At 42.2% G+C, this 22,747-nt stretch overlaps 1 protein-coding gene across 4 annotated transcripts in view; it reads right to left on the reverse strand.

Moving 5' to 3' along the window:
- Positions 1 to 22,747, reverse strand: part of SMARCA2 (SWI/SNF related, matrix associated, actin dependent regulator of chromatin, subfamily a, member 2) — a 177,113-nt gene that overhangs the window by 89,241 nt on the left and 65,125 nt on the right. For all 4 annotated transcript variants that reach the window (XM_018052035.1, XM_018052036.1, XM_018052037.1 and 1 more), the window contains exons 15-21: positions 18,776 to 18,939; positions 17,354 to 17,420; positions 16,593 to 16,703; positions 13,801 to 14,043; positions 12,084 to 12,197; positions 4,074 to 4,181; positions 3,383 to 3,469 (exon numbers count right to left, since the gene is read on the reverse strand). In XM_018052035.1, coding sequence (XP_017907524.1) covers positions 3,383 to 3,469; positions 4,074 to 4,181; positions 12,084 to 12,197; positions 13,801 to 14,043; positions 16,593 to 16,703; positions 17,354 to 17,420; positions 18,776 to 18,939 — 894 coding nt within the window. The remainder of the gene's footprint in view (positions 1 to 3,382; positions 3,470 to 4,073; positions 4,182 to 12,083; positions 12,198 to 13,800; positions 14,044 to 16,592; positions 16,704 to 17,353; positions 17,421 to 18,775; positions 18,940 to 22,747) is intronic.

Below are 22,747 nucleotides of genomic sequence, written 5' to 3' on the forward strand. Positions count from 1 at the left end.
AATATATCCTGTAAGTTTCAGCAAGGCTCTAGACTCTCATACTGAGATGACAGCGTTAGTTCACTCATTAAACAGTGATTAAATGTTCGCTGGCCCAGGGCTGTGGTAGGCAGGTACTGGGGAACCAGAAAAAAAAGGAAGTAAAGGAAGTACCTACCCCCCAAGGAGCTTAGAGTCTAGATAAGAGGAAGAGCTTAATAGAAGCAAATCAGGATTAATATACACACATCAATATATTGTGGAACTGTTCAGCAGTGAAAGTCATGATGATGACATATGTACTAAGTGTATAGATCTTAGCTTAGTGCAGTCATAACATCCCTTCCACACTGTGCTTTTCTGCATTATAAATAAGGCCCTAAGTGTACACCACCCCTCAGGTAACTGGCATCCACTGTTAAAATACAGAACTTAACTACATATTTCCCTCCTCACTGATTCGGTGGAAGAAATAAATAGCTGTTCCCCATGTGATTTTCGTATCCCTACTTGATGGAAGGGGAGGCCATCTGTGGGGAGAGCACGTCACACCTTCACTTAACCACCAGCTGTCTCCCTTCTCTGCCTCCCTTCCCTCCTGGATCACCAAAGCTTTCCTCCAAGGGGACCAGATCTTTCCTTCTGGGCTCCACTCCCAAACGTGCTCATCATTTACGGGGGCCCTGGCCGCCCCGGATGCTGCCCCACTGGCAAAATGAACACTGATGGATCACAGCCCAAAACCCTACCCTGACTCTAGGAATCATGCCTTTCCTCCCTACAGGTGGCCAATCTCGACTCAATTTTTGAGGTTCCATCTGTTTCCATCTGTATGTATCAGTGGATGGTGATACGGTCAGGTATCAGTAGCATTTAAAAACCTCTGTTTTCATTTCTCTGGTTTAAAGATCCCCAGGGAGGCAGTGGGCCCAATCGGGAGACTGGGTTTCTACTATCAGGAAGTATGAACAAAGGATGTGTAAGCAAGCAAAACGAAGACAAAAGCAAAATGCACGCACAGTCTCTGGTTCACAAGTATGATACCTTTGCCAGTCACTGTGGGTCTCGTTTCCAGGAATATCCTCCCGAAAGTTTTTCATGTTAAAAAAATTGCAAATCAAAGTCTGTCTTTCTATGGACTGCTACTTAAAATGTAAACAGGCAGGGAAAGGAGGGCATGTTACTTAAGCTTAGCTTCTCTGATCCCCCTCCCCACTTCCCAGGTGTTCCAAACAGAAGCTTGAGGGTAAAAGGCACTCCCCCCGACCCGTCCTGATATGACCCAGTGTGTTTCAAAAGTGCATTTTGGTATGACAAATGAAGTAAGACTGATACTTAATTTTCATAAGTCTGAAGTCCTCAAATCCTTATTCAGTCCTGAATATTCATTGTAAGGACTGGTGGGAAGCTGAAGCTCCAATACTTGGCCACCTTATACAAAGAACTGACTCATTGGGAAAGACCCTGATGCTGGGAAAGATTGAGGGCAGGAGGTGAAGGGGACGACAGAGAATGAGATAATTGGATGGCATCACCGACTCAATGGGCATGAGTTTGAGCAAGCTCTGGGAGATGGTGAAGGACAGGGAAGCCTGGTGTTTTGCAGTCCATGGGATCTCAAAGAATCAGACATGACTGAGCAACTGAACAATGACAAATCCTGTATATTTTTGCTGAATATCTAAAAATTGTTTTTAAGAAAATATGAGATGGTAGGTGACAGGTTAACCTGATATGATCCCAATCATTTTCACCATTAGACCTTTTTTTCAGCTCCCCCAGTCCAACATGGGTTTCCCTGGTGGCTCAGTGGTAAAGAATCCACCTATAATGCAGGAATCACAGGAGACGTGGGTTCAATCCCTGGGTTGGGAAGATCCCCTGGAGGAGGGCATGGCAACCCACTCCAGTATTCTTGCCTGGAGAATTCTCATGGACAGAGGAGCCTGGTGGGCTACCGTCCATAGGGTCACAACGCGACTGAGCATGCGTGCATGCAACCCAACAAGCCACCCCGACTAATACACTGATAGCTTATGGCCTGTTTATTATCACATTTCTGGTTTACCCGACACTTTGTATGTTCTTTAGTTTAAACATTTATCCTTCTGCCAGCCCTATCGTCTATCACCATCTGATGACAAGCCAAATACACTATAGCTTGGAGATGCTAAGTGACGTACAGCAGGTTTTTACAGAGGTAAAAGTGGCCTGGGGTGTGGACTCACTGCCACACCATGGACTCTCCTGCTATGTGTCTAAGGAGGCTTGTCAGTGGGACCTTGCCCTCTTTCCTCCCTACAGTTGTTGCCATTGTCATTTTGCTCAAACCAAGGGCTTTTTACTCTCTAAAAGGCCTGTCCCTAAAGCAACAGCAGTGTCAGGAGTTAATTCTAATTTCATCCTACAGTTGGGACAGGACTCCAGGATATGGACAGAAGTGCAGTACATACTCTTACCTAACAAGCGTGATTACCAAAAACAAGGATTAAAAAAAAAAAAAGAAAGAAAAAGAATCTTCAAAGTCAAGAAATTTCAGTCTCATTCCCAGGAATATGCTTCTGAAAGTTAAATCCCTAGAACCTTCTATTTATTTATTTGTTAATAAACCAGCGAAAAATACGGAGCCTGCAGGTCCTGCCCCACGCCTCCTGCTCCTCTGCAGTGGACAGTAAGCAGCAGTAACTGCTGCCAGGACCGCACACATCCAAGGCAACCCTGAAAAGTGGAGGCTACAATTCTGACTCCTTTCCCTTCCTGCTCAGGTCAACGGCTCCTACTGGGGTAAAATTGATAATTTAGGAAACTCATTCACATGTAAGGAACAGGACAGAAAATGTCCTCTCCCCTGAAAATAGCTTCCTAGAGACCAGAGCATCAGGATAAAAAAACCTGGATTTACACCGTCATGGAAGAACCCAGAAAGGAAAAATACAAATCTAAGAAACAGTCTAAAGTCAGTGATCTTCACAGAGCAAATATTTCAGGAACATATTTCCCTTCAATGAATATAAATCCATTCTTTTAGTATTTTTCCACAGCATCCTTCTGAGAAAGCTGGATGTATCTGTCATTATCCTCCATGTCAGAGCACCTAACATAATGAGGCAATTCACAGTACTTACCCGAACCCACATAATGAGCCCTGGTTTACAGCATTTTCTCACCACTTAGAACTCCTGCCTATAAAATTCCAGATGCCCAAGTGTCTGATGCCAATGAGAATCCATAACCAGAAACCTCATGTCTGTTAATTCTGCTTATCAAGCTACCAGACCATGTGGTTGCAACTTCCACGTTTTAACTTTGCTTTATTTTTTTATTATAAAAATTTTTTTTCAATGTAGTATTAGTAGAAACTGAACAACTAGGATCAGGGTCACAACGGAGACCGCAGGCTTACCTCAATATGCTGAAACATATATGGGTGATTGCAGATCTTTCTCAACTGCATGATGGTGTTCATTAGTGTCTTAGCACCGCCTTTCCCCTAAGGACAAGCAGAGGAGAGTCAGAATATACGTTATTAATTGATCAGCTATTTCCCATTTTTAAAAAGTAGGTTTCCATAGAAAGAGCAAAGAGCCATAGGTCATCTCGGTAGCCTACACTTCCTACTCTCCAAAGTTCCGGTTACTATTACACAGCCGTTTCTGAATTAGATAGACCATCTTCCATGTGAGTTATCTGAGAGGAGGGAATTATGTCCAGTGGATGGCTTTGAGACATGACTGTCCATCCTGTAGGATTCTGGGAAGACAGAAGCATGGCACAGATGCCCAGGGATGAAACTGGCTTTTAAAACCTTCTAAAATGCTAGCCTACCCTTAGGCAGATATATTGTGTGCAGACTTACACGAACAGAACTATTTTCATGATATGAACACCAAGACGGTGTTCATTTCTAACTGCTCCAATACAGGTAAAAGGCCAAGGGATTTCCTTTGGCAGCACCAATAATAGCTCCCCCAAAGGCCCTGTAATTTGCTTTGACAAATCAGCAGTCGTGGGGATACTTCCTGGGAGTGTCCAGTGGCACAGCCCTAAGAAGAAAGCTGACAGCACCTTGAGTTGTAGCACCTTCCACAACGTACCTTCTTATCTTTCTCTGAACCATCTGTGAGGAGGATCCCTTTGGCTTGCATGTGGCGATACAGAATCTTCTGCAGAGCTGACATGTCACACTTGATCACATACTCAACCTGGGGAAAGAAGAACAGTACATAGGTTAAGAGCAGGAGAGAGAAGGTGCCTGTCCTAAGAAGATGGTTGAGACATGGCTGCTGGTGGCTCTCCTGGAATCATAAAGGTATCTCTTTCTGCTTCTTGGATTCATGGAGGTTGGGGAGGGAGGCGTGATGGAGAGCCCACAGTCATCAGTGCTCAAGGTACCATTATTCGGAAGGGACTTGCAAAAGGTGATATGTCACTCAGGCCAGGGTCATGTTTCCTGAAATTTCTTGACTTGTTCCACGTTTGAGAGAGAGGCTGGCAGACTGTTCAAGTTCAAATATATTCAATACAGAGTGTATGTATATATATATATACACGGCTTCCCTGGTGGCTCAGATGGTAGAGTCCAACTGCCTGCAATGTGGGAGACCTGGGTTTGATCCCTGGGTTGGGAAGATCCCCTGGAGAAGGAAATGGCAACCCACTCCTGTATTCTTTCCTGGAGAATTCTGTGGACAAACGAGCCTGGCTGACCGCCGTCCACGGGGTTGCAAAGAGTCAGACACGACTGAGTGACTAACTTCCACTTTCACATATATATGCATTTCCTCTGCTTCCCAACTATACCCTGTTTCATACAAACAGCACAGTTTGAGGAAAACCAGTACCCAGCCAATATCCCCCGATTTTTTTTTGGAAAATATCTTTTTAAATGATCCTGTGTGGCTGGCTTCCCTCAATTCTGATCCTAAAAGGAGATTCATAAGCAGCTAGGTTGACTGTAGGTAATTACTCTCTGCTTCTGAAGGATGAGAGGATACTACCTAGTGGGGACAGTAGGCAAAGGAGAGGAGTGACGCCACAATTAAATGCAGCTTTATGATCATCTTCTTTAGAGGCAAGGCCTTGTGTGCTTCCACTTGAACAACGGAAAAATCCAGTTTTAAACTGTGACAGAGAATTCACGTGCGGGTGTTTTCGCACACACCTGCAATACTTCTCACACACTCCTAATGCACGCAGTCTGCCTTAATTATTTCCTATTATTATTTTTCTTTATTAAAAAAAAATCTCCAGAATACAAATGTGTAATTTTCATAATAAACATCAGATTAACGCCTAGAAATCTGCAGAATGTGATTAAAAGTAAATCAGCGAGCTGCCTAATGTTTAACAAACTGATTAAAAGTGATCAGGTTATTTTCAGCTCTGAGGACCAGAGTGAGGAGGTCACAGATGAAGAGAAGTTGAATATTCATTCGACTGTTGCTTTAGAAGGGGTCTGTCAGGCCAGCTGGAACCACAATTAATAGCATTTTGCCACTTGTTTTGATACACCAAATCAGATTAGAGAAAGATGAGCTCTTTTGCAGACAAGTAAAGAAAAACAAGCGACCCGCCACAAAGTTTTTAATGATCTTCTTGGCCAGAGAAGAACATCTCCAAGTTTTAATAAATAAGGATGCACTTAATATGGGTTTTGTGTTTTACAGACTTGATCGTGGCATGTTTTAAAGTATTTTGACTTTTTCAAGTGCTGTTAACTCTCCATGTAATTGATCATGGTGAAGAAAATATTAAACAACTTCAGACTTTGCAAGCATAATGATAAAAATGACACCGAGGGCTAATATTATTGAGCTCTTTCTATGGACCAGGCCCTGTGCAAAGGTGCTTGGTGTGCCTTCTCCCATTTTACCATATAAGAGCTGTAGGGCAGAGTTAAATTTAGTGGTGTTCGCATTTTACAGATAAGGAACTTGAGCATCAGAAATGTTAGGTGACTGGGCTGAAATGATGCAGCTATTCAATGATCCAGTTAGGATTGAACCAGACTGCACTTTCTTAAGCTCTACGTTAAACATAACCAAGAAGACTTTCAGGCTCCCTAGTTCTGCCCTGATGTTCATCTTCACCTGAGCCTCACTGCCAACCAGCTTGTGCACCCCTTCCAGAAAATGGAAAGAACTGCTGAGGCAAGCTTTACGTGCACTAGGAGATGGCACATCCAACATGGGGGACCGGGACCCTCAACCTCCTTCTCATCAGTTAGCTGCTGCCAAGAGCTGGATGGGAGGGAGTGTGGGAACGAGGCATGCACGGTGATGCCATGCAGACAGGGAGGCTAGACAACCCCACAGGGGCCAAGTCAGCAGAGAAGTGAGCTCACCCCTAGGACCTGACGGCTCCTGTAGAAAGGGGACCTCCCCTCAACCCTCCTTCCTCACACCACTAGGGAATCACAGACGCTGGTGTGATACACATCATCAAAATCACCATTCTAAGTTTCACAACTGTATTTAACGTTTGCTCCTTGTAACTTCTGCAACAAGTCCAAGCTATTTTGTCTTTGTATCTTCCTATAGTCTTAGGGCTCCCTTTCTAAATCTCACTCTTCCTGAGGGCTCTTTGTAAGGTCTTCCCTGATCACCGCACCTATCAGTCAATCCTCCTTTTTATTTCTCACAAACAAGCGTTTATTAAGCTTTTTTGATGGCAATCCCTTACCAAGAATACATGTTAAAGTACCTCTTCTGAATACATGCCCATATATTTATGAATTACATGCCCATGTATTTATTTATGAGTCATATGCATGCACTAATATTAAAGCCTCAAAACACAGGTTAGTTTTAGGACATGGGTCAATATTAGGCACTTGTTTTACACCTACATTTCAAGGGGCCAAGGTGATGCCATCCGACTTTTCAGCCAGTTACACCCTGATCCGCAGGGATCTCTCACTGACTGACTCTCCTTCTATGGCAAGGACCTTTGCTCCTTATGGCTTCCCAGGTGGCGTTCGTGGTAAAAGAACTCGCCTGCCAATGCAGGAAACATAAGGGATGAGGGTTCGATCCCTAGGGGGGGAAGACCCCCTGGAGGAGGAAATGGCAACCCACTCCAGTAGTCTGCCTGAGACCACAATCCATAGGGGAGCAAAGAGCTGGACACAACTGAAGTGATTTAGCATGCAAGCACCCTGATCACTCTATAATGGGGCTGGTGAAAATTCACACTAGGAACAGGAGAGGTGGCAGGTCTGCACTTTTCCCATTGTCCACCTACTCTTACTCTATTTCTCTTGTTTTCAACCTGGGATCCTGGGATCTTTTAAAAGTCTGTCATCCATCCTGAGGGTCAGGGGTGTTACAGTTTAGTTAAAATGAGAACATCCTAAAATTCCTTTATCTGGATATGGGGAAACCCACAATGCTGACAACAGGCAGAGAGCAAAAGAACCCAACTGTGAGGGTGGATGGATGACCGATGTCCCGGGTGGGGGTGCTCCCCCTCACGCTCCCCATCCCCGGGATAACCGACACAGTCTAGGCCAGTCACCTGCTGGACTCTGTGACACAGGCTTAAATACCACATGGGTACCAGGGTCTGTATGTTAAATAAAAAAACCATAATTTTTTTTACTTTTTAGGAGAAAAATGAATATAAATAAAAGCTCTAAAATCTTCCTTCCACACCCCAGTGGACTACTAGTAAGCACCCCACATATACATACACAGACATACACCCACGTGTGCTCTGGAGACCCCTGTCCTAAAGCACTTGAATGCCTGGATCCCTCAACCTGATGGGGTGGGTGACGCTGCCCTTCACTGTCATGCCACCATTCAGCGACATCGCACACCATGCCTCCAATTTCTGGTAAAGCTCCTGCACCTCCCACCCCCGCCCAAGTGTGGTGCAGTGCACAGAGCAAGCCGTCAGAGCCACGCATCAAGAAAAGGGCAGACTGACAGTGATGAGGCGAGGGAAGCCTCTGTAAGAGCCACACCATCTCAGACGCTGCTGGGCCTGAGTCGTCTCCGAAAGCCTCGACGGCCCCTGATTAGAGCATGAATTTGAAAGTTCCTCAAAATGGGCTGATGCTGAAGGAAATAAAATCTATATATGACTCTGTAATAAGGATGCTTCTCCCAACAGGTTAGACTTATGACGGCCACTGGGACTCTTATTTTCAAAGGACAGGTAAAACTGGGGTGCCAACCTCATGGACATGACAATTACCTCCTAAGACTCATTATGTTGGTAAATGACCAAACTGGTCCCTTCAAGGAGCCAAATCAGGTGGTTACAGTGGCCCAGACCCTCCTCCTATATAACCCGGGAAAAGCTTTCAACCTTTAGTCATAGTCTCTCCCTAAACACTATTCCTTAAAGGATGTATTATTAGAACAGGAAACCCAGACTACTGTGTGATACATGATCACTTTGTGTATTGAGATTTCCAAACAATAATATTAAATTTATTAAAGTCCTGGGTTCTGAAATCTATGGCATGAAACCATATGGAAGTTTCTTACAAAGTCATGTACACGTCTATGACCAAGCCACTCTTACATACTTCCTAAAATGAAATGCAAACCTATGCTCACACAAAAGCCTATACACAAATGTTCACAGCAGACAAGCACAACTGTCAAAAACTATAAACCACCCAAATGTCCTACAATTAAATTGATAAACTCTGGTGCATCCATGCAATAGAATACTACCCATTAATAAAAATGAAACAGCTACTGATACATCCAACACCTTGGATGTTTCTCAAATTCATTATGCTGAATGAAAAACCAGATGCAGAAGGTCTGATGAGACATACTGTCTGATTCTATTCCTCCAACATTCTGGAAAACACAAAGCTATGAGGATGGAGGATGAACCATCGGTTGTAAGAGGCTAAGGGCAAAGTGAGAGCATGACTAAAAAGTGACCGCACCAGGGAATTTTGGGTGGGTGGGGGGCACTGGGAGACAGAATTGTTCTGTATTTTGATTGTGATGCAGTTAACATAACTAGGAGACCTGGGTTTGATCCCTGGAGAAGGCAATGGCACCCCACTCCAGTACGCTTGCCTGGAAAATCCCATGGATGGAGGAGCCTGGTAGGCTACAGTCCATATGGTCGCAAAGAGTTGGACACGACTGAGTGACTTCACTTTAACGTAACTGTCTTTGTCAAAACTCAGATCTATATACCAAAGAAGAGTATATTTTATTACATTTAAATTAAAAACTAAAATGGAAATCTACTTCTATAATTGATTCTTTTTCATGGAAACATTTGAGCGTTGCTTCTATAAAAGATTTAGCCTTTTGCTGCCATCCGCCACAATGCCTTTCTAGACTCTTTATACAGCCTGAGAAAGACATACATGTCTGTGGCTACAAGCAGATGGTGGCAGAAGAAAGCTCCTTTCCCCCAAGGATAACACGTAGGTGGCAGATCTTCCCCAGATCAAAGTCCTAGCTAGGTAGAAAGAACAAACAGTGGACACTGGCCAAACCACATCAACAATAGCTACACACACATGCTAAGGGATTAGTTCATCACCTTAAAAGGGTGACGGTAAAACGCCAGAACCAGAGGACACCGAGAAACTTGACGTGAACGGGAAAGCAGAACCAAAGTCAGCAACAGAAACAGCAGGGCAATAGAGAAAGGAAGGACTCTGGGAGCAGCAGCTGTCCTCAGCAGAGCCTAAACACGTGCCAGGCATTGTATTATGAGTACTGCGTCCATGTAATCCTCTTCTATAAAGCATGTATTATCTATTTTCTAGTTCACTGCTGAGAACACTGAGACCTACTGGTTTAAGTAACATGCCCAAGAGCACACCGTTAGCAAGAGACAGAGAAGCAGCGGGGACCCAGGTCCACTCTGACAGGCAGAGCCCATGATTTCCACCCCACCAAGTTACCTCTGGAAAAAGGTAGCTTATCCATAGATTATACAGACATACCTTGGATATAGCACAGGTTCAGTTCCAGGCCAACACACACAGGGTGCAATAAGGTGAGTCATATAAAGTTTTTTTGTTTCCTAGTGCACATAAGTCATGTTTACACCACACTACAGTCTATTAAGTGTGCAATAGCACTATGTCTAAAAAAACATTGTACATACCGTAATCAAAAATATTTCATGTTGTGGAAAATGCTATCCTCTAAGCCTTCAGTGAGTCATAACCTTTTTGCAATAGTAACATCACAGATCATTGATCACAGATTCCCATAACAAATTTAACAACAATGAAAAAGCTTGAAATTCTTCAAAAATTACCAAAATTTGTGACACAGGGACATGAAGTTAGCAAATACTGTTGGAAAAATGGTGCCGATAGATTTGCTTGAGGCAGGGTTGCCACAAACCTTCATTCTGTAAATTATGCAATTTTACAAAATGCAAACAAGGTATATATATGGGTGTTTAATATACCTCAAATATAAAAATTTGGGTATTAAAGAGTACAAGTGTACTTCATGCAGGAAACATACTCTTCAAAATCTAATTTAAAAAAAATTATCAATACTCAGGAAGTTTTCTTGTGAAAAGAGCCATGAAATAAATGTTTTAGTAAAGTAAGGAATTTCTTTGTGATATAACCAACCATCCCATGATCCTTATGCTGCAAAAGTCTGTATTTTAATCAAATGGACTTCTTAAAAACAGGGCATACTTTCAACTTGTAATATTTTTTAAATCTATCTACATTAGCCAGTCCTGGAAATCAGTAAACAAGATTTAGAAGTTTTATGGGATGAATAAATGAGTAAGTTCAGATAATTGTCTTTCATTGTATTTGTTGCTTCTTAAGAAACAAAAGGAAGAATGGGGAAAAGTAAAATCTTTAACATTTCATTTCTGTAAGTTCTGGATCTCAGTAACACTAAAGGAAGCTATTATGACCATTGTACCCATTCCCCAGCTTATTCAGTAACTAAGGTCCACCTTGAACAGAAAGAAGGTTATCCAAAGATGTCAAGACCATACGAAGTCAAAGAAATATTGACAGCATTCAATCCCCAAGATGCATTCACTAGCAAAATAAAACACTTGAATATTTGGGTTTTCACTATGATAAGTGTGGTATAAGAACGGTGTTAATATTTAATTTTTCTCTGACTGCTAAAGATAGGGGATTAGGGGACAAAATTCTCTCTTGGTAAAGTAATCAACTTTGTATAATATCTTGCCAGCTCCCACTTAAAAATGAATAAGATGAACCATTCTGTCCAGAAAAATAGAGTCATTACACAGAAAAGCACAATGATGCAAAACACACATTTCAGAACTGGCTCCTCTAAAGAGAAAAGTTACATCAAACTAGCTCAAGCAGCAAACAGTGCGCAATGCCAAACAATCTATCTGTAAGAAAATGAAACGCAGAACTCCAGTGTTTGGAACTCCAGAGGTTCCAAAATATGATGAGAAACATATTAAACTAATACCCAAATCCAGTCCAAAAATGTGGCGCTAAGGGCTCAAAAAGACATCCTAAAGCCCTGAAAAATCAGTGTCCAAAAACTAATCTGAAAAATATTTCCTTAAGATGTTCATAGAATCTTAATTAGATGATGTTATCTATAATAAGAACCCTATTTTTCACTTACTATCATAACAGTGACATCCCAAGCATCTGACATTAAACACATTTCCGGGAAATGTGGCAAGCATTTACTAGGCCTTCTGATAAGGATACAAGCCCCGAACTCATAGCCTTACGTGGCTCAAAGCAGAACACTTTTATGGCGCCTACAAGAGTGAACTCAACAAGGTTAGTAAAATTAAAAAAAAAAAAAAATTCTGAAGTTAAAATAGAATGTCAATTCATGTAATGTTAAGTTAATGTAAGTTAAAGCTAAAATGTAATGACAGTGATTTGGTAATTTTCAAAAATCTGTCCCCAAACTTTTGGAAACCAAGATGAAATGTTCAAATTTCCATTCTCTCTCTACACTAAACCCTCCAGCTTCTCTCTAACAACTACAACAAAAAAGTCCTTTAAGATATTTTCCAGTTACCTGGAACTAAAACACAAGCCTGCTATTTCAGAAACACCATTTCAGGGGCAGGTAATTTGAATATAATGGCAGAGGGAAGAAATCACAACTTTTGAATTTGCAACATACCTTTTCTGGAAGCTGAGATTCAACTTCTTTCTTCAGCCTCCTCAGTAGGAAGGGTCTCAGCACCTTATGCAGACGTCTGATGATCAATATAGTTTCTTCTTCATTTAAGTCCACCTGCAAGAGAGCCTTAGATGAATTTGATCCTTTTTTTTTAAAGGTTATTTCATGTAATAACTCTTTATACTATATTTATTATTGGTTTCAATGTATGTCTGAAATTTTATGTGCATTAAGGCCAGGTTTATACCCGTCAGGTACACCTCAGAATTCTGTTCCCACCTGCCCACCAGGTGGTAACAGAACAGCCTCTAAACAGATGTCTTTGTCTGAATGCTGACTTCTATGAAAAAGATTTCAGAGCCCCCAGTTTCAGACTGGGAGTGTTAATAGCTCAGAATTGGATGGGATATGATTGTGACAAAGGCTGATTGAAGAGTGAACTTGAACACGAGTAAAAGGGTAATAGTTAATGTGTTCTTACTTAAAACTGAGGGCTTCCTTGGTAGCTCAGCTAGTAAAGAATCTGCCTGCAATGTAGGAGACTCGGGTTCGATTCCTGGATCGGGAAGATCCCCTGGAGGAGGGCATGGCAGCCCACTCCAGTATTCTTGCCTGAAGAATCCTCATGGACACAGGAGCCTGGCGGGCTACAGTCCATGGGGTCTCAAACAGTTGGACACGACTGAGCAACTAAGCACAGCACTTAAAATTGAAGCAGTAAGTTGGGCTCTTAACTTTGTCTCAGATGCAGAAACATACCAACAGTACAGAGCTTAAACATGAAAAGAACAAGAATATATACAGTTTATGCTGGTGGGTTGCTAAGCCCCTCTACCTGATTGCTCTGCTCTGCTGTGATTTTCTTCAAGTTCAGTCCCATTTGTAAATCCTCTGCTTTCTCTTTCACCTTCCTCCACTAACCTCTAGGGGGCAGAGCTGATTGATGTTACCTTCTTCAAATGGGCAAGCCAATGAATTCCTGACAAAAGGCAAGGGTACCTATAATATACCTCAAAATTAAAGGGCCAAATGGTTCCAACACAAATATCTGTAAAGCATTTTAAGTGTTTTCATTCCTATACTTAAGAAATCACTAATCAAAAGGACAGGTACCTGTTTCTAATAAATGAGTTTTTAAGAGAAGCCAGAGAAAGGAATAATAAGAAGAAACTTGAAAACAGCTACTCCAAGGTTTGAGGAATATTTATATACGCACAAAACTGAGATTCACATTAAAATCTGAAAACAATGCATACAGAAAATAATTATACACTAGTTTGGCTTTACACACAAACTCTTAACATGGAAATGGTTTAAGGGGAAGCCCAAGTTTATAACAAGAAAATATTTTTTTTCAAGGTTTACATTTGGTTGGTTGAGCTGTGGTTAAACAGACTGAACCAGTATCTCTGTATCTATCCTCCCTGTGGTCCACAGCAGTTAAGCATTCCACCGGTCAGGAACACCCTCTGCTGGCCTAGTTACCACACTGGCGAAAGACAATGGGATTAGGACACCCTAGATCCTAGGATCACTTACCCATTACTGGATCCATTCTCTCAGGATGGAAAAATATCCCTGGAGTGAACGCATACCCACCCACTGAATGGCTTCCTGATATTCTACAACACCGTAAACCTCCTTGTGGTCTCAGCTTTAGGTCCCATCATTTCATTTCTTTGTCATGCAGTGGGGAAAATAAATGTTAGGCCAGTACCCTCTCTCCAGTCATGGCAAACGGCGCATTAAACCACTGCTCGAATGTGCTGCAGCTCTTAAAAATGGTGGGGAGGAGGAAGTTGAGGAGGGCCCAGAGTTCCGGGAGCTTATTCTGCAGTGGGGTCCCGGTCAGGAGGATCCTTCTGGGGGCCACGTAGTGCGTGTTGAGGACCTGAGTCAGCTTGCAGTGGTGATTCTTCATTCGGTGGCCTTCGTCCACTATCATGTATTTCCACCGGATCTGTAACGCAAGAGGAAGCACCAACATGTGGTGAGCGAGGGAAAACACAAGTATCCCCAAGAGGCCAGTGCTGATGTGGAAAACCAAAGAGCTCATGCTTGGTCCAGGCAATGGCATAAAAGACTCTCAACAGTCTTATTTCCTATACCTGACAGTCATGTCACGCACCATGTAATGATGGGATGAAATGACAGAATGTGATCCCTAATTACCTTTTCACAAAGAAGGCAACTAGGGCCCAGAAAGAAACAGCTGGGCCAGGACTAGAGCCTGTGTCTTCCCATCTAATACCTCTTCTATCAATGCTATGTCATGACAGCCTGCCATATTTAAAGGCTATATAACCACTGCTCATGATGAGTACAGAATATAGTTCCCCACTTGAAGCAGAGGTTAATGACTGATTCCTCCAAGATGACATCAGCAAGTGCCTATAGCAGAAGACCTCTGGCTTCATGCCCTTTTTCTATTAGCTCGGCTGACTACTACCTTCAGAGCTTGGCTCCTGTTCTTTCTTTAAATTTGAACTTAGTTGCTAAGAATAAAAGTTGGAATACTTCACCTAAATATCTGGACATCCAGCTTCTTTTAAAACATTAGAAGATCTAGCAACCTGGACTCTCTTGCTTCACACGTATTCCTGACCTGACAGGTCTAGGACCCCGGTTTCAAGACGTCTAAAATGAAAGGACAGACTCCCTGGCAGAGACGGCAGTACTAAAATAGCATTCTTCTGTTTATGCCAAAACTTCAGAATTAAACACAATATATTCCTCCAGCATGACTGAGTCACTTCAAAAATAAAGAATGACCATATGACACGATCTCCCTTTCTAAGTCTACACACAGTCCCCTTCCCCTCTCACATCTAACCCTTCAGCCCCCTCCAAGGTCACTGTTTCTCAAAGTGAGAACAATGAGGAATGTCCCACAAAGCCTATCCAATCCCCACAAAACAGTGGCAATGGCCAAGAAGAGCATCTGGCGTTCAGATGTCCCTGGATCCCGTTGCAAAGCTCTTAGAGAGGAAGGAGAAGCAAAGAATTCCATGAAGTCTCGCCTTCCTCAGCAGAAGCACCAGGAAAATCAGGGGAAAAGAATAAAACATCACTCAGGAAGGGAGGTCCGGGTAAAAGAAACTACCAGAGGTGTTTTGGGGTTTCCCCCCCACTTCCTCCACCTCCTCTAAGAAAATTCCTTAAGAATAATCAAAGTTGTACAATCAATTGTCCCAAACTTACGAATAAAAGAGGCCAAAAGATAAAAATGTACTTAATCAATATTCTAAATCCACCTTCCTGCCTAATTTGAAGGTCTATGATTTTGCTATCGGATCTACTGCTAATTAGGTCTTCCACTCAAAACAAACTACTACCCTTTTCTAGATTTTCATTTCTCCAGAAACAAAGGCAATACAGCTCGTTACCAGGCGTCTCCGATGAATTTTGAAATGCATATGCAGAAGACACGATACAAATTTTCTCAAAAGGATCTCAAATGTACACACATATTCCCACAGTTATACTGAAAACATGTCATTTTTGACACTGCCAAATTCATCTGAGAGTGTGAAGAAGACGAACACACAGCATCGTTGCTGGTGCCATCTCAATTATTAAACCTCCCCTGGGAGCACATTTCCTTTATGTATTTCCTAGGATGCCATGAAGGGAACTCTCCGTTCCCAGGGCAAAGGTTTAATGCAGAGATTGAACAGACCCCAGAAACAGTGATTCTGTTCAGTTCTGGCCATAACTTAGTTGCAGATTATAGTGCTTTCAAAACACCACAGCGTAAAATAAATTACTAAAGGAAAAAAAAAATGGAATTTCTCTTACTTGCTCCATGACAGAAACTACTCCCATCATTCTACATGAATATATTAGGAGGCAAGATGACATAAATGGAAAAAAAGATTCTATTTTTTGGCTAACGGACAGTTTAGGACCTATAAATTAGCAGATATGTAGGTCGCAGGTAGAAAACAACTTTTTCCCAGCTCCAAATATATAGTCATAGAAACAACCCAGAGTCATCCAAACAATCATAGCCCATTATTTCACTGGAAATAAACATAAAACAGGGAGAGCACAAAAGCTACAGCTTGGATAAACGTTCATATGGAGAAGACCATATGGAGAGATGCCTGCTCATCTCCGGAGAGACAAAGACACAAGAGGCATGAAGTTCCGCTGCTGACAATATCCCAGGGCAACAAAAACGACTATTTCTTCCACAAGCACGATGTTCAGAGCTGTTGGAGAGAAACAGAGTTGCAGAAGGAACCCAGGTAAATTCTTTTAAGAGATGTAAACTCTTTAACTACAACAGGAGAGGTGAGAGTCCCAGGATCACTGACACACAACAGAAAACAGCACACATACAAGCAAAAACCTATGACCAAAATATATCTGACTCTGAAAGAGAAAGAGAGGGAGAGGGCAGTCATCTAATGAGCAAATTACAGTAGTGAGTATAATTTGGGGAATATTTTACATTCCAGTTGCGATGGTCCATAATTCAAGACAAAAGAATTTTTTTAAACATACCTTTGCAAGAATGTGCTTGTCTTTTATAATGTACTCATAAGTAGTCAGGAGGACGTTGAATTTGCCACTCCGTAGCTGGGGGACAAGAGAGCGACGCATGGCAGGGGTGCCCTGAATGGGAAGAAAATACAGATCTATATTACCCCAGGGAAGGAGGTGTGCGTTGTCCCCCACTACTCATGGCTTAATGGAGCCCAGACACATGACCGAGGACTGCACAAACACGCAATTATCATATATAGATCCATTATCCAGGAGGAAAGTACTTGGCAAAATTGCCCACGTCTGGGTACTTTTCAGACTCTTGCGGAGAGGCTTTCCCACTGCAGACCAAGGGAGGGCAGGGAGAGAAAAGGAAATTATGGTGACCCCAAGGTAGCAGAGAACCCGCTGCTCTGCTGAAAGGCTCCATTTCTACAGGGGCATCCTGCCGGCGCTCGGCTGTCTGGGTAATTGCCTAACTTTGCAGGAACAGTGGGCATGGTGCTGGCATGCGGGATATGCGATATTTGTCATTTGTATTACTCTCATCAGAAACCTCGCAATATGATAATTAACAATTTTCTTCTGCATTTCACTATCTGAAAGTAATTATGGTTTATTACAGTAATCTTCTTGGGATGATTAACTCTCACTGTTTAGTACATGATGTACATGACAAAACTTTACAACCAAATACAGTTCACAGATGTGCACATGGAATGAAGAAAATAGGGTCTATTTTTTGCTTTTCCACTATATATAAATACAACATTCCAAACCTTGTAAGAAATTTTCACCACAGAAGGAGCCCATTTGTCAAATTCATACGTCCAGTTAGATAGAGTCCTGTAGAACAAAACAAAATACAGAGAGATGTTTGTATAAAAGTCTGTGGTTAAAAAGATGTTCTCATTCACTTTCAGGCCTCACCTTGAAAGAGGACAGAGAATATAAAATATCTCAACTACACATTCATTTTAAAGGTGTGGAAATAAGAGATAAGTTAGAAACAAGTGCCACAAAGTGTGACAAGTTTGAGGATTCATAAGAAATCTGTGAGAGGAAAAAAAATTAAAGAATTCATGAACATAGAGGACAAAAAAACATCTTATTTTTAATACTGAAAGATAGCAATTACCAGAGTGATTTGGGGACTCTAAAAACAGCCATACAAATTCAGAGAAATTTGAGTCAGGGAAAAAAAAAAGATAAAAGCACATGAAAATACTAAATAAATCTGCCAGGAGGGAGCAGGTGGAAAACAGTAAATGTCTTAAAAAAAAAAAAAAAATCTCCCAAACCATCAGTGTAATCTATGAGTCAGAACATGTAAAATATTGATAAAAAGCAAAATACATGTTCAAGATGTAGATAACATGGAAAGGATATCTAAGTGCTGTGAGTTCAAATAAAATGGATTTAAAAGGTCTGTGAAGAATTCTCATTTAGGCAAAATTTGAAGGAAACACTAAAACAGAATCTTTACTTTTTCTCAAGGTCCAGGTCTGTAATGAGCAGTGAGATCTAGAAGAGGACCTCAGTGAACAGAACTGCAACCTCACACCACAGTCAGATGCACTGCATCCAAGGAGGGTAGTTTTGAATAGGAATTCCTTCCCACAGGTATGTCCACTCAAAACCCACAAGGAACCACACAGTGGACGAGACATGGGAATGTGATGGAAAACAGTGAAGACCTCTCCTGACAAAGTGGCATCACCACTGCAGATAAACCACAGTACTGAGGGCAGTTTAATACAAAGTTCAGAGTCTGGATTTTGATTTAGACTCTGCTTTAAAGGGAACATGAAAGGAAGATTTAAGAATACACCTTTTTTTTTTTAATATATGTGGCCTTTTAGAAACAGAAGGAAAAAATCGGAAATCTTAAAAAAATCAAAACTTTCAGCTTCATGAGCCACTTTAGGTGTGATAAAGACTGAGACCCACTGTGCGGTATGCAGGCTGTGCAGACTGCAACAACACGAAATGCTGGGGAAAAAATCACTTCATCTTGTGCTTATGTAGCCAATCAAAGAGGCCAGGGTGGGAGACAGGGTGGGAAATGAAACATCTAAATCCAGATTATATGCTCTTGATAATCCCACTACAGGCTACAACTCTGCCTTAAGTGACAAATGACAAATAGGGCAAGCTCTAACATAAAGAAAGATAACTGCAGAATAAATGGCTTTACTTACGAAAGGGGAACAATGATGAGATAGGGGCCATTGAGTCGTTTGTGCTCCATCAGATAAGTGATGAGTGCAATGGTCTGTATGGTCTTTCCCAGCCCCATTTCATCAGCTAAGATTCCATTCAAATTGTTATTATACAGAGAAACCATCCATTCCAGGCCCTGGAGCTGAAATGAAGAGTAATTGCTTCAATTATCCAAGATCTGCACAGGTAATTAATACTAATACAACTCAAGTGGGGCTGCGACTTCTTAACTCCTCCGTGCTGTACCTCGGATTTCCCGCAGTAGGAAAGTGGGGGAAGCACCAGCACAAAACGAAATTCAAATGTGAGCCTGTAATCACCCCGCTGCTTGGCAGGTGCTGAGTGCTAATCAGATTTAGAAGTGATGGGCTGGAGCGTTCCGGGGGGGATTTTAAGCAGCTTTACCGTTCATCCCTACTTAGCATTTCACAGTATATGGCATTCTAGAATTATTGGAGATGAAGAAAACCCAAATGAAAATCCATTCTAACCACTCCAAGAACAAAAAGCCAATGTGAGAATTAAAGAAAAACAAGCCAGAAGGCAGGTTGGGCATGGAGATCACAGGTCATTAGAAACAGGCTTCTTGGTAATAAAGAGCCTGTCAGCCCCCGGGGGTGGGATCCCCTCAAGTGAGGTAGCAGAGTGATCAGGGAGCCAGGGGCATCTGCTGGCGGAGAAGCTCCCAGCCTCACAGGGAAACTCCGCAATGCAAGTGCTCCCCAAGGGCAGCTGACCCCAGGAAACACCTTCAGCACAGTTAAGTACAAAAGCACAGCACCAGAGACACAGCTTTGGATTCCCACGTTACACACAAGAAAGAGTGGGTGCAAATACAAAATTGTTCAAGTTTCCTCTCCAACTACGAACTCCCTTCTACCACCGTTATCACAGATGTTAGTTTAAATGAGAGGATTAACTCTCTCTCTCTCTCTCTCTCTATATATATATATATATACACACACACATATGCATGTGTGCTCAGACATGTCCAACTCTTTGCGACCCCATGTCACTGTAGTCACCAGGCTCCTCTGTCCATGAAATTCTCCAGGCAAGAATACTGGAGTGGGTTGCCATTTCCTCCTTCAGGGCATCTACCTGACACAGAGATCAAACCTGCGTTTCTTGTGTCTCTTACATTGGCATGAAATTCTTTACCACTGCACCACCTGTGTGTGTGTGTGTGTAATTGCTACAGTCAATTTAGCTTGCTAATGAAGTTATGCTTAGGGAAACGTTAATTTTCATTTCTTTCATGTAAAAACAAAACAAGTGATTCTTCCATTTTCAATATTTATTAAATGGTGATTCTGTGAAAAGGACCAGGCAAGGAGCTACAGCACATGGGTATCTACATATGTAAGATGCATGCCTCCCTTCTGAAGTTTACAAAGAGAAGCCAATAGGCCATTCATGCACCAAGAAGCAGTTGGCAGTGCGAATGGTATATTTATAAAATTGTATAGACCAGAATTTTTCTTGGGATGAGCAGCTACAATGGTTTGAAGAAGTACTTGGATAAGCTTCTTGCGGTGCCTTGTACCATGCAAGATTCTGAATCATCCTAAAGGTTTTTGCAGAACAGCAGTAATAGTAAAAAATGAGAAGAACAGAAAGAGGCCCTCAGGGGATGCGCAAAAGAGAGAGGGGCAGAGGAGGAATGGTGGGAACCCAGAGTGCTCAGTGGGAGGAGCTGCTCGCCTGCAATGTGACCCTGAGCCCACCCGACCTTTAGGAGTCAGCTAAATGCCAGACACATTTGGACACTCAATGGGAGTGGATTTCTTTCTCTATTTGTTAATGAAAATTGGCAAACGGGCTGAATTTTGCATTTGTTTTAATCCCAGATAAAACAGAAGCAGAAACTGATTTCATCAGGTGGACATGGGTAGTCAGAGTCCAGGAATAAGAAACTTTATGAAGCAAAAAAAAAAAAAAAAAAAAAAAAAACAGAGGAGGGGCAGAGTGAGGCATGTTCAGGAAATCTTTGCTGAGGAAGACCATAAAATTCCTATAGGGAAAGAGGAGGAGATAGGTTTGAAAAGACAGTGAAGAAGAATACTTAAAAAGTTCTCAGATGGCAGGAGGAAATAAACGCGGCTTTAAAAGTTATTTATGAATAATCTAAAGAGTGCACTTTCCATACACAGACATACAGGAGGTCATCAGAACCAGCTCCAAGTTCCTATCTGCATCAGGCAGGCCAAATCAGATGACAACGACTTTGAACTCCACGGAAGTAGCATGAATATGGCCTCACTGCAGCCAGAGCACTGGTTCTCAAATTGTGCTCCAGGGACTCTTGAGGGTCTCCAGACCCTTCTGAGGAGAGCACAAGAGCAAAATTATTTTCTTGTTAACACAAAGGCATCATCCGCCTTTTATACTGCATTGACATTTGCGCTGATGACACAAAAGCAGTAGTGGGTATAAGCTGCTGGCGCTTTAACACAAATCAGGGTAGTACTGAGGCAGCAGCAGCTGTATTCTTCACCTCCATACAATGGCAGCCAACACAGTGCCGTGTTCTAAGAGCTCAGGAGACCCTGGACTCAAGTTCCAAAAGTTTGAGAGCTATTGGCCTAAGGTGCATACTGGGTGGGTCAAAGAGCTTGTTTAAGTTTTCCATAAGATGTTATGGAAAAACCTGAATGAAGTTTTGACCAAATCAGTACTTCCTAAAGTGTATTCCAAAGGACCCTAATTTTACAGGATATGAATGCTGCTGCTAAGTCACTTCAGTCGTGTCAGACTCTGTGCGACCCCATAGACGGCAGCCCACCAGGCTCCCCCGTCCCTGGGATTCTCCAGTCAAGAACACTGGAGTGGGTTGCCATTTCCTTCTCCAATGCATAAAAGTGAAAAGTGAAAGTGAAGTCACTCAGTCGTGTCCGACCCTCAGGGACCCCATGGACTGCAGCCTACCAGGCTCCTCCATCCATGGGATTTTCCAGGCAAGAGTACTGGAGTGGGGTGCCACTGCCTGGAATATGATATACGAAAAGAAAGTTTGGTGGCCAGAGAAATTTGGGCAATACGAAGCTAAACTCATTTCACTGTAGGATGCTGATACGGATGCATGACACATTTATTTTTGCAGAGTCATGAGTTGCTGATGCACAGCATGGGCTACCAAGAGGGGTCACTGCCAGGGTGCTCAGACGTCTGATTGGCTCTGAAAGCCCTGGGTGACACCTCTGATCAATTATAAGGGCCTCTGTTCATTCTCATACATCTCCAACTTTGGAATAGTAAATTATACAGTAATCCAAGTTACAGCTGATAGTATTTCCCATATTTATTAATATTTAACCACAAAACCCAATTTTCCCATTCTTTTTGGGGTCTATCTCACAGGACAAATGTTGCAAGGAACATGCTTTGGAAAACACTATGAAGTGGAAGGAGGTAAAAGACAGGTGCTGACCTCATAACAGACAGGTCAAGAGAAACATCTGTTATGTTTACAGCCTAGTTTTCATCAAAGCATGGATGCTCACCCCTTTATTGTGTCTCAAAAAAAAAAAAAGAAAGCATGTAAATGTTGTAGACAGCAATTCTTAGGTGGCTGAATTCATAATGTTAAACTATAGCCACCACTGAAAATTTTGAAGAGATATACTTTATTTACTTCAAAAAGGGACACAGATGTTCCCTGTACTCATAGAAAGTGGCTGGGTTTTCCATTCTGAAGAGATCCATGGGTAAAACAATTGCAAAGGTTAAGTCAGGATTTCTGAAAACAACTCATCCCAAAACCATAAAAGGGAAAATAGGTAAACGCCCTAGTGAAGAAGGTAAGATGGAATGCTCTAAAACAAGAATTACAGGCACAGCAGAGAGAATCACTATATTAGAAGCGCTATGAGGATTCCCTGGTGGTCCAGTGGTTAAGACTCCATAATTTCACTGCAGAGGGGCATGGGTTTGATCCCTGGTCTGGGGAA

The sequence above is a fragment of the Capra hircus genome, chromosome 8, assembly GCF_001704415.2.
Source record: "Capra hircus breed San Clemente chromosome 8, ASM170441v1, whole genome shotgun sequence".
Lineage (NCBI taxonomy): Eukaryota > Metazoa > Chordata > Mammalia > Artiodactyla > Bovidae > Capra > Capra hircus.